Below are 12,396 nucleotides of genomic sequence, written 5' to 3'. Positions count from 1 at the left end.
GGAAAGACCTGTATATCGAAGATGCATTTTTCCTCTAATATGTCAATTTATCTTAAATGTAGAACAACTTTTAAAAATCTTCCTCCATAGACCCTTTTTAGCATTTTCTTTCTATCCTCTTTTGGACTTAAGACACAAGCATAGATGCTGCAGAACACGAACAAAACCGAAAATGTACAGAAGTGTAAAAATTGATAACTTAAAAAAAGGATTTTAAATTAAGTTATGCATACTTTATAATCTTTAAAAATATTGTTACATTTTGTCATTAGTATAGCCAGGTTTCCTGGATTGGGGAAGGGGGGGGAACAACCATCCTTAATGTTCCCCACAAGAACTTGAGAGAGAGAGGAAGAGGAAAAGAAAACCCCAAATCTATTTGCCTATTTTTTTTATCACCAAATGTAAATAATAGTGATACCTTTGCCGTAGTGGTAAAAAAAAAAAAAAACCCCAAACAGGTTTGCATAACTTTCTAACGTGCAGCCGAACCCCCTAGTTTCCCCATGACTGTTGATGGGGAGAACAGAAAATAATATTTACCCGACACAATTTAAAATAAAACGACAGAAAATAATATTTTCTCACCTTTCTTTGTTCCTGGGGAACCTGAAGAAAGACAGGTCGGGTCGTTTGCTTTGGCGATTTGAGCAGTGTATAGCAGAGCAGTGAGCTGAGCTTGTGGAGGTGCTTGCAGAGGCCATGGTGATTCGCGCGGACCCGCTTACCAAAATGGCGCCGAGATGCGCCCAGCTCCTGCTCCTGCTCCCGCCCGCTGGTGAGGGCCTGTCTCGCTGCTGGTTGGTTCCTCCGCCTGCTCCCCCGAGTTCCCGGGCTGAGCGGGGCCTGACGCGAGCGGCTCCACGTGACGCCAGACAGCCAGGGCCGGGGACGGTTTGCCCCTCCCACCTCTCTCTCTCTCTCTCTCCCCCCCTCCCTCCCTGTGTCTCTCTTAATCCCTCCCCCTCTCTCTCTCTCTCTCTCCCCCCATGGCGGCGGCGACGACAGCGGCGGCGGCTCCGAGCGACCCAGCGCAGCGTAGAGGCGAGCAAAGAGCGGCGTTCGACGTCTCTGCTCGGCCGCAGATCTCCGGAGGCCCCTGAAAGAGGACGGGGAAAAACGAGAATTTAAAAAATAAAAGCCCCACACAAATCCCCCCCGAGCCCGGCGATCAGGTGAGCGGCGGCCGCGAAATAAATAAATCAACTCCCGGTGAAGCCTGAGGCCTCCCAGCGTCAGGCCCAGGTCTCGGCTCAGCCTGGCTGGGCCGGGCGTGTGTGTGGATGAGGGGAGGCTCGTTGCACAGCCCCTGAGGAGGTACAGGGGACGAGGGTATCTGTGCAGCTCGGCGTTAACACCCCCTCCGCGTCGTTGCTGGGAGAGGAGAAGGCGGAGAGGGCCAAGCGTGCTCAGCAAGATCCCACTAACGGCAGCACGGTAGAGGCTCGCCGCCTGAATGTTGGTCCAGGTTAACGGACAACTATCCCCCTCCCCCGGCTCTGCAGAATTACGCCATGGTGGGAGCTGTCTGCCGGTTGAAGCCGTGGTTGGATGTGGTGTTTAAAGGCAGTGCATTTTAGACCGAGCTATTGGTTGTGTAAGCGTCCTGCCTCGTTGCAGCAGTGGTTTATTTTCCTTTGATATTGACACTAACAACCTCTGATTCTCATCTGCAAACCAGGGTTAATTTACAGTGGCTGTAAAACCAATCAATATGCATGTCCATGTCTTTTGGTTATCCTTGCAGGGTTGGCAAGGAAGGGTCTTGGTTCCCCTCGGCCTGTGACCAATGGGTTCCAGACCAGTCTCCGTTTTTGTTTCGTGCTTCAGTAAGTTGTAAAATCAGAATTGTGAGAGTAGTGGGAATTCGGTTTAACGTTTCATTTAAAAGACAGCATTTTTAATGACAGTGTGCACCATAGGTGTTGTACTCGTGTTACACAACTAGATATGTGTAAGGAGCAGGACTTGAACCCACGGTTTTTGAAGCAACTGAGCCACAGCTGCATGTGTGGATGAGATTGGAAAGAGGATATTGATGAAAATGAAGAATGTGGAACAGGGGAAGTGATTGGAATGGGTTAAACCTTTTAGGAAGTTCCAGAGAGCGTTGATTAAAAGAGGTTGGTTTCTTTGCTAATTTTGTATGTCTGACTTGGACTGTAATGCGATTCTGACAATATCAAAGTGAATGTAGGCTCTGTTCTCAGTCTAGCTTGCAACGTTTGTAATTTTCAGTGTCACATTTTATCCCTTAAAAATTAATGAATTTGAGGGAGAGGATTTTTATTGGGGTGAGAGGAGAGTTGATGTTTGATTGAATACTTGATTTATTGTCCATAAACTTGGATTGTTTTAATATGTGGATTTATTATTGTGGTTTGGCTTTATGTGGATGATTGGAAAAATATGAAATTAAAAGTATATTTATGCTTTGAATCTGTTGTTGTGTATAGTATTTATATCTGTAAAGGGCTTGCAAGTCAAGTATTTTGTAAGTACAAGTGAAGCTATTTGTGATGGAAATATTTTGCTCTTTCCCCAGAGGGATACCTTCCTTTAACACAATTTTTACTATGATACCTTTTAAAATAATATCTGGGTTCTCCTTGAGCTTTAGACTTTAGAGATACAGCTTGGAAACAGGCCCATCGACCCACCGAGTCCACACGGGCCTGCTATTGCCTCATACACTACCACTATCCTAAAACTATGGATAATTTACAATTTACAGAAGCCAATTAACATACAAACCTGTACATCTTTGGAGTGTGGGAGGAAACCGGAGCACCCGGAGAAAACCCATACGGTCAAAGGGAGAATGTACAATCTGTGGAGACAGGACCTGTAGTCAGGATCAAACCCAGGTCTCTGGGCCTATAAGGCTGCAAATCTACCGCTGTGCCCCTGCACTGCCCGGAATTATGACCTCTGAATTCCTAACACCTCATATAGTTGTTGTTTTATAATTTTGCAGATTTTAGAAGCAGAGTTGTAGTGAGCCTAACGATGAAGACATAAGATACTGCAGATGCTGTAGGAACTTAATGGATCAGGCAGCATTTGTGGAGGGAAATTGACTGACGACGTTTCATATCTGAACCCGACTTCAAGACCGTTGGCCATTGTGAAAGTAAAAGTTCTCTGAGAATTGTTCTTTACTGGAGCTTCTGCAGGGGGATTTATTTTACTGCAATTGTATTTGGAAGATCCGAGACCTCGTTGTACATGAAAATAATTCCTTACAAGTGCATACAGATTTTTTTTTGCAGAAGGATATAGCGTGCTAAGTTAGACGGGCCCAATGGCCTTGTGTTTTAGTATCCTCAATGGCAAGCTGCAGTGCTTGTGTGTGTATGCTGAAATCATATTGATGCTCTTATTACATGGGCATGTGCCCTGCACAGCTGCCGTGACTCCTTATCTGTGGCCTTGTGACAAGTGGATTTCAGACATAACCTAATGGTTGTATTTCCTAAGTAACAGTCTTTAATAAATTACATTAACATATAAATCAGAATGAGTGTAGATGTAAGCCTCCTGAACTGGAGGTACATAGCCTCAAATATGTGGAAAAACCTTTGAGGCCACATTAGACAGGCGTCCCCTGTACCTTCATAACAAATTCAGTTCTCTGCTTTGGTGTAAGAAATTCAAGGATGTATGTCACTTCCACAAGTCTGAGTGGGATACTTTTAAATGTGGTTGGGCAAAGGCAATAACATGAGTTCTTGATTATGATTTGGCAAAGGTTTAGGTTTATTATTATTATTGTCACATACTGAGGATTAGTGAAAAGCTTTGTTTTGCATGCTTTCAAAACACATCAGATATACCATACATAAATACAATCAAGTCAAACTCGAGTGCAATAGATAGAGCGAAAGGGAAGATACAGAGTGCAGATAATAGTTCTCAACATTGTAGGGTTAGTAATTCCCTTGGCAAAGCCCTAAGTCGTTAATGGGGTAGAGGTGAATCGGGCAGTACACTAGCTAAAGGAAGGGCTATTCAGAAGTCTGATAACAAAGGGGAAGAAGCTGTTTCTAAGTTTGGTGTTGAGCTTTCAAGGTTCTGTACCTTTTTATCACAGATGAGGAGGAAAAATGACCAGGATGGGACGTCTTTGATTTTGTGCTTTGATATTGCCTTTCTGAGGCAGCATGAAGTGTAGATGGAGTCAATAGCAGATTGCATCTATCTAAACCAAGCTGTGTTACAGCCTGACAGTATGCTTTCTCTGGTGCATTTGTAGAGGTTTGTAAGAGTCACAGGAGATATACCGAATTTCCTCCATCTCCTGAGGCATTAGAAGTGTTGGTGTGCCGCATTTACTGTTATATCGACGTGGTTAGTTCATGACAGATCATTGGTAATATTAATGCCAAGGAACTTGCAGTGCTCAACCATTTCCTCTTCCGCACCATTGATGATGATTGGGGCATGTACTCCATCATGCTTCCTGAAGTCAGTAAGCTCTTTTGTCTTGTTGACATTGAGGGAGGGGTTATTGTCCTGACACCACGTCAATTATCTTTTTATCTCCTTCCTATACTCTGCCTCGTCCTTGTGTGCAATTCTGCCCACCACAATGATCTCATCTGTAAATGCAGATGGAATTAAAGATGAATATGGCTATACAGTCGTGAGGCTAGAGGGACTGAGAATGCATCCTTGCGGGGCACTGGTGTTCGGAATTACTGTGGAGGAGGTGCTGTTACCTATACTTACCGATTGAGGTCTGTGGGTCAGAAAGTTGAAGATCTAGTGGCAGAGGGGGAGCTAATTCCTAAATCCAGGAGTTTGGAGATGAAGGGATTATGGTGTTGAAGGCAGTGAGTGCGCTTGTGAATAAATAGGAATCTAATGCAAGAGTCATTGTACAACTGATCTGTTTCTGGTTGTTAGTTTTGTTTTAGTTAGATTATTCAATGTCACATGTACAGAGATACAGGGAAATGCTATAGTGAAATATCCAGTCTTATTATACGTGAATAGATTTTCCTCTGAAACAGCATGCAGTGTCGTTACGTTCTTGCGTCATCTTGCGATTTCCAAGTCTCTGAAAGGGTTGATTTTGGGCCGTGGCAAAAGGCAATTTCCTATTTTCTACTTTCAAGGCGCAGGGTCCTAGTACCACTGCATCGATAGCCCAGCACAATGCCTTCCACTGCAGCCCCATGTAGTTCCCAAAGGCTGCGTTTCTTTCACTTGCTCACCCAGCTACTGTATGGCCTCCTGCGACCACCTCCACTAACATCACTACCCGCGATCACTGCAAGCACTATGTTCGTCACCTCCAATAGCCACCCCTCTGCTTATGTGCGCAGCTGTTACCATGTCTAGCTTCTCGCCTTTGCCTTCCACTGCTATCATCTTGGAAGATGCTTCAGGAGGGTACATTTAAGATCTGCTCAATTTAAGGTGAATGAGAATGGTTTAGCCTGTTAGCTTACTTAAAGTAAATTTTAAAAACTCATCATTCAGATTTTGAAGCTCTTTTGAACTTTTTTACTATGTTTCAGTTTTTACCTGTATAATGCTTTGATTTGAGGATCTTGGACCAGAAATAACAGCATACAGGTACAAATGTTCCTGAAATTGATCTAAACGCATCATGAAATTAGGCACAAAAAAGTAGTCAACGATTGAGTTAAGTTTTCGACATGATGTTCCTTGTTGCCCCTTTTTATTTTGATTACTTCTTCAATTGATGTTATTTTGTTATAACACATTAATTGGTGATAAATTACGTCAAATGTGGTGAAAGAAGCTTAAATGCCATCGTGTTTCTTTAATCACATTATCAAAGGATCTTTTATCCTGGACAAATATCCTTCCAGGGGGTACAATTTGCTGCTCTGGAGGATTTGAACTGGGGTGGCAGGAAATTGGATATCAGAGTAGATGGTCAGCAAATCAAAGGACTGAGAGATTATGACCAGTAAGTCTTAAAGGAAGGATGGGCAGGGAGGGGTTGAAGCCGACGGGTTGAAATGCAAGGAGTATCATGGGTATAGCAGAGGAACTTGCATCAGTGCCTGGAACTGTGATGTTGTGGCCATTGCGGAGACATGGTTGCGGGAGGGACAAAATGGGCTGCTTAATATTCCAGGGTTTTGACATTCCAGACGTGATAGAGAGGGAGGTAAAAGAGCTGTGTAGGAAAGAACTGCAGATGCTGGTTTAAATCGAAGGTAGACACAAAATGCTGGAGTAACTCAGCGTGACAGGAAGCATCTCTGGAGAAAAGGAATGGGTGACATTTTGGGTCGAGACCCTTATTCAGACCCGCTGCTTTACTAATCAGGAAGAATTTAAAGGAGCTGCTTTACTAATCAGGACGAATGTCATGGTGGCATTCAGTGAGGACATATTGGAGGGTTTATCTGCTGAGTAGGATGCATGGAATCCATGGCGATTTGGTCATTTGGATTTGGTACTGGTTTACTCGTTGAAGATAGAATTATGGTGGAAGGATGTTGCTATATAAGTAAGTGTATTTTTACATAGTTGTGGACAGTGAGGAATGATGTCAAAGTATAAAAAATAGTTAGACCAGTTTAAGAAATAGGCAGAAAAATGCAAGACGGAGTGTAATCTAAGCAAATTGAGGTGTTGTGCTTTGGAAGGTCAAATGTAAGGGGAAAGTATACAGATAATGGCAAGACCTCTTGACAGCAGAGATGAACAGAGAGATGTTGGTGCCTAAGTCCATAGCTGAAAACCCATATCCTGAAAGTGGCAGCACAAGTAAATAGTAAAAAATGCATAAGGTATGCTTGCCTTCCTCAGGTTGATACTGAGTATAGGTCAGGAAGTGATGTTGCAGCTTTAGAGGACTTTGGTTAGGCTGCATTTGGTGTATGGTTTGCAGTTCTCGTCGCTCCATTTCAGGAAATATGTGGAAGCTTTGGAGAGGGTACAGAAGCCTGTATGCCAGTATGCTACCAGAATATAAGGTATTAGCTATAAGAAGAAGTTGGATTGTTTTCTCTGGAGCATTGCAGGCTGAGCAGAGGCTTAATAGAAGTATAAGAGAGGCATAGAGAAGATAGACAGGTGGACAACCTTATTCCCAGTATGGCAGTGTCAAACGCTAGAGCGCAGGATTTTATGGTGAGGGGGGTAAAACTGAGATGTGCGAGACCAGTTTTTTTACAGAGTGGTGGGTGCCTGGAACGCACTTTCAGTGGCATTTATGAGGCTTTTAGATAGGTGTACGGATATGGACCACAGGCAGGCAGAGGAGATGCAGGCAGAGCCAAAGGGCATGTTTCTGTGCTATACTGGTCTATGTTCCAAGATAGCTACTTTTTGATTCTGGCATTTTGGAAAACTGTTGGCATAGTAGTAATTTCATATTTGATATTTGCAACAGCTTCTGATTACTGTACACAGATATTGATTTTGAATAACAAGTTATAACCTAAGTTATGTTGATCATCAAGTGAGTTTAAATAATTTATTCAGCCTCTGCAACTACTGTCCTATATCAAAACATAAAGTGCTGAAGAGACTCGGCAGATCAGGCAGCATCTGAAGAGGAATGAATAGGATGTTTTAGGTCGAGGAAGTTTGGAAAGAGATGTTGATTCAAAGTACTGCTCCACAAGTGAACTGGTATTGCCCTTTTGCTTTTGGTACTGCATTGCAATCAAATAAATAGTATTTTATTAAACATAGTTATTGCCCTTTTATTTCCATTGAGGGTTATTACACATTACTACTGATTTAAAAAAATAAATAATAGTATAGCCCTTCTCAATTTTTCTTAACATTTAAGATGGATTTTCCTCAACCAATTCCTCCCCTCTTAATTCACTGATCTTCTCAGAAAGTTATAGTTATATTTGTTCTGTTCCTCTTGTTTCAGAAAAGATAACTGAATTCAACCAATGTTGAACCTGCACGCAAAACTGAATTCAGCCAATGTTGAATCTACAAGACAAAGCTGTTGAGGTCAGAATAAATGAATTCAACCAGTATTGAACCCTCAAGGCAAGCTATTGAGGTCAGGATAACAGAGGTCAGGATTATCAAATTGAATCAGTGTCGAACCTATGTGCAAAACTGAGGTTCGATGTACATGGTAACTTAATTTATGTTTGTTCCTGTGGGAACGATTTCTCCACAATGAACTTTAATTTAGATATATGAATTGTTAGACAGTTTTTTATAGAAATACGTCCCTTAACATCAGTTCTTGCATTCTCATCTACCACATCAATATAATCCTTAGATTGTATTGCTATCATTGGCTTTACACACAACGGTTTCTCACTTGGCTCTGAAGAATAGGATTTTTCATTTGAAGGTTTTAAGCTTTTTCGGCAGTGCAGACAGTATTTGTTATTTCTTAGAAGGCAATTGAATATGATCACTGAGTATTGGTCTGTAGACAAATCTTCGAACCTAGACTATAGAACAGTATAGCACAAGAACAGACCCTTCAGTCTACAATGTCTGTGCCAAACACTATGCTGAAACAAAACAAATCTCTTCTGTCTGCACAACAATATCCCTTCATTTTCTGCATATCCATGTGCCTGTTTAAAAGCCTCTTAAACACCATTATTACATCTGATGCCTCCATCACCATCACTGATAGTGCATTCCAAGAACCACCACCATCTGTGTATTAAAAAAAACTTGCTCCACACTTCTTTAAACTTGTCACCTTATAGCAGTGCCCTTCTGGACTTTGTAATTTCTATCTTGGGGAAAAAAGTTTTGACTGTTTGCCCTATCTATTCTTCTCATAACTTTAAAAAACTTCCATACTGTGGGACTATGTTTAGTGTGGATCTATACTAGGATTGCAATCATTCCCGGCTTACAGAATGATAACTTGATGGAATGTTGCTTTGAATATTTTCCAATATAATATACCAGCTTGTGGCTATTATAAGATTCACTGGTTTGCATTCAGTTGCATCCTGGTGGTGCTGCAGTTGCACTGGAGAATAGAGCTCGGATTTCCAGCATCGGTGTCTGCCTCAATTGATGGATATACTTTATTAAATCCTCCACCATTGGATTGACCAAACATCAGATTTGGTGTTCATATGTTCATTGCTGAGCATTTTGTTTTTCTAGTAAGTTTTTTTTGCTACTTCGATCAGGAATTTAGCTGGTTTCTGGTTTCCATATTGCAGCCCATTTCTATTCCTGGTTTGGGTACATAAATGGCATTTCCTGGCAAAAAAGCATTTGGAGCTAGGTACTATTTTTATTTTGCTTTCCATCTGGTCAGCAGTAAAAGCAACCAAACATTGTCAACAGTGTTAGGCATTTTTATGACTTGTAATGATACAAAAAGTTAGAAAATTGAGCTTTCTTTTTCTTTTCGGCACGATAGATTTATTTTTCTACTGTCCAAGTTGCTGCAGCTCTGTTCATTAGTTTTTCTTTTTGAGTGAATATAAGGGAAGAACCATTGGGAAGTTGCATCTACTACATTTCAAAAGGATATAAAAAGTATGTTTAGTTTTGAAGAAGCAACCACCAGTTTCAGTCTGCACTCTATTGCTCTGTTGTACAAGTTTGATGAGCTATTGCAGGATACTTGTAAGCATCGAATATCAGTAAAGCTTTACAAGGAAAATCTTTAAGGTCCATGGCAAATTATTTTCGAACGGATGTTTGATTGCTACAGTGCCCTCCATAATGTTTGGGACAAAGACCCATCATTTATTTATTTGCCTTTGTACTCCACAATTTGAGATTTGTAATAGAAAAAATCACATATGGTTAAAGTGCACATTGTCAGATTTTAATAAAGGGTATTTTTATTCATTTTGGTTTCACCATGGAGAAATTATAGCTGTGCTTATACATAGTCCATCTATTTCAGGACACCATAATGTTTGGGACACATGGCTTCACAGGTGTTTGTAATTGCTCGGGTGTGTTTAATTGCCTCCTTAATGCAGGTATAAGAGAGCTCTCAGCACCTGGTCTTTCCTCCAGTCTTTCACCTTTGGAAACTTTTGTTGTTTATCAACATGAGGGCCAAAGTTGTGCCAATGGAAGTCAAAGAATCCATTATGAGACTGAGAAACAAGAATGAAACTGTTAGAGACATCAGCCAAACCTTAGGCGTACCCAAATCAATTGTTTGGAACATCATCAAGAAGAAAGAGAGCACTGGTGAGCTTACTAATCGCAAAGGGACTGGCAGGCCAAGGAAGACCTCCGCAGCTGATGGCAGAAGAATTCTCTAAAATAAAGAAAAATCCCCAAACACCTGCCCGACAGATCAGAAACACTCTTCAGAACTCGGGTGTGGATTTGGCAATGACCACTGTTCGCAGAAGACTTCATGAACAGAAATACAGAGGCTACACTGCAAGATGCAAACCACTGGTTAGCCACAAAAATAGGATGGCCAGGTTACAGTTTGCTAACAAGTACTTAAAAGAGCAACCACAGTTCTGTAAAAAGGTCTTGTGGACAGATGAGACAAAGATTAACTTATATCAGAGTGATGGCAAGAGCAAAGTATGGAGGAGAGAAAGAACTGCCCAAGATCCAAAGCATACCACCTCATCTGTGAAACACGGTGGTGGGGGTGTTATGGCCTGGGCATGTATGGCTGCTGAAGGTACTGGCTCATTTATCTTCATTGATGATACAACTGATGGTAGTAGCATAATGAATTCTGAAGTGTATAAACACACCCTGTCTGCTCAAGTTCAAACAAATGCCTCAAAACTCATTGGCAGACGGTTCATTCTACAGCAGGAGAATGATCCCAAACACACTGCGAAAGCAACAAAGGAGTTTTTCAAAGCTAAAAAATGGTCAATTCTTGAGTGGCCAAGTCAATCACCCGATCTGAACCCAATTGATCATGCCTTTTATATGCTGAAGAGAAAACTGAAGGGGACTAGCCCCCAAAACAAGCATGCTAAAGATGGTTGCAATACCACAGCTTCACCAGAGAAGAAACTCAGCAACTGGTGATGTCCATGAATCGCAGACTTCAAGCAGTCATTGCATGCAAAGGATATGCAACAAAATACTAAACATGACAACTTTCATTTACATGACATTGCTGTGTCCCAAACATTATGGTGCCCTGAAATGGGGGGATTGCTGTAATTTCTACATGGTGAAACCAATATGTATCAAAATGGCCTTTATTAAAATCTGACAATGTGCACTTTAACCACATGTGATTTTTTTCTATTACAAATCTCAAATTGTGTGAAATTGATATTTGTTGTACAGTTTTTACTCATTAGCAGAGTAGGTGATTCAGTAAGAGTCAATAAGTTCCCGCAAAGAACAATGTCATCTGTGTGTAGAGACACAGGAGATGGGCGCGGTGTTGATTGAATACTTCTCGTCTCTATTGTGGAGAAGACATGGATTGTAGGGAACGGTGAACCGAATAGTGATTCTGAAAGAGAATCCACATTGCAGAATAGGAGGTGCTAGAGATCTTAAAACGCATAAATGTAAATAAATTCCTTGGACCTGATCAAGTTTATCCTGTGACATGTTGGGAAGCTGCAGAAAAAAATGCAGGGCCACAAGCAGAAAGAATTGTATTATCGATAGCCACAGGTGAGGTCCTGGAAGACTGAAGGATGGCTAGGACGTGCCTCTATTTTGGAAAGCCTGCAAGGAATTGCCTGGGAACTATAAACTGGTGAGCTTCCCCTCAGTAGTGGTTAAGCTTATTGGAGTGGATTCTCTGATAGAATCTACGTTTATCTGGAAAGGCGTGACTTATTAGAGATAGCATGGTTTTGTGTGTTAAAGTGGTGATAAAGGTGGACAGGGTGGTGAGGAAGATAGTTGGCATGCTGCCTTCACCAGTCAGGGTACTGAGTACCGCAGTTTGAACCTCGTTATAGCTGTAGGAGACGTTAGTACAGCCACCTGTGGAATACTAATCAACCTATAGGAAGGATAGTGTAAGAAAATAACTGCAGATGCTGGTACAAATCCAAGGTATTTATTCACAAAATGCTGGAGTAACTCAGCAGGTCAGGCAGAATCTCAGGAGAGAAGGAATGGGCGACGTTTCGGGTCGAGACCCTTCTTCATCTATATGAAGGATCTCATTAAACTGGAAAGGGTGCAAAAAATAATAAAGTGGATGTTATTGGGTCTGGAGCATGGGAGTTTGAAGAAGAAGCTGCAGAGTCTGGATCTTTTTTTTCCCTGTAGCGTTGGAGGCTGATGAGTGATCTTATAAAGATTTATGCAATCATGAGGGGTATAGATAGTGTGAATATCCACTCCCCCCCCCCCCCCCCCCCCCCCCAGGATGTAGGAGTCTAAAACTAGAGGGCATAGGCTTATGGTTTGAGAGGAAAGATTTAAAAGGATTCAGATGGGGAGCTTTTTCACACAGCAGATAGTGTGTTGTGGGATGAGTTG

The 12,396-nt window shown here is 41.8% G+C and overlaps 1 protein-coding gene across 5 annotated transcripts in view; it reads left to right on the top strand.

Moving 5' to 3' along the window:
- The first annotated feature begins 998 nt into the window (after nt 1-998).
- Nucleotides 999-12,396, top strand: part of phf3 (PHD finger protein 3) — a 97,075-nt gene continuing 85,677 nt past the window's right edge. For 2 of the 5 annotated variants that reach the window (XM_078399007.1, XM_078399010.1), the window contains exons 1-2: nt 999-1,175; nt 7,877-7,962. Coding sequence is in view for 1 of the 5 variants with exons in the window: in XM_078399008.1 (XP_078255134.1) it covers nt 1,552-1,597 (46 nt within the window). In the remaining 4 variants the exon portion in view is untranslated. Of the gene's footprint in view, nt 1,176-1,546; nt 1,598-7,876; nt 7,963-7,998; nt 8,015-12,396 lie in introns of those variants that run through there. The other 3 variants (XM_078399009.1, XM_078399008.1, XM_078399011.1) reach the window with 3 other exon arrangements.

The sequence above is a fragment of the Rhinoraja longicauda genome, chromosome 5 (genome assembly GCF_053455715.1).
Source record: "Rhinoraja longicauda isolate Sanriku21f chromosome 5, sRhiLon1.1, whole genome shotgun sequence".
Taxonomy (NCBI): Eukaryota; Metazoa; Chordata; class Chondrichthyes; order Rajiformes; family Arhynchobatidae; genus Rhinoraja; species Rhinoraja longicauda.
This window is presented reverse-complemented; position numbering and strand designations above follow the sequence as displayed.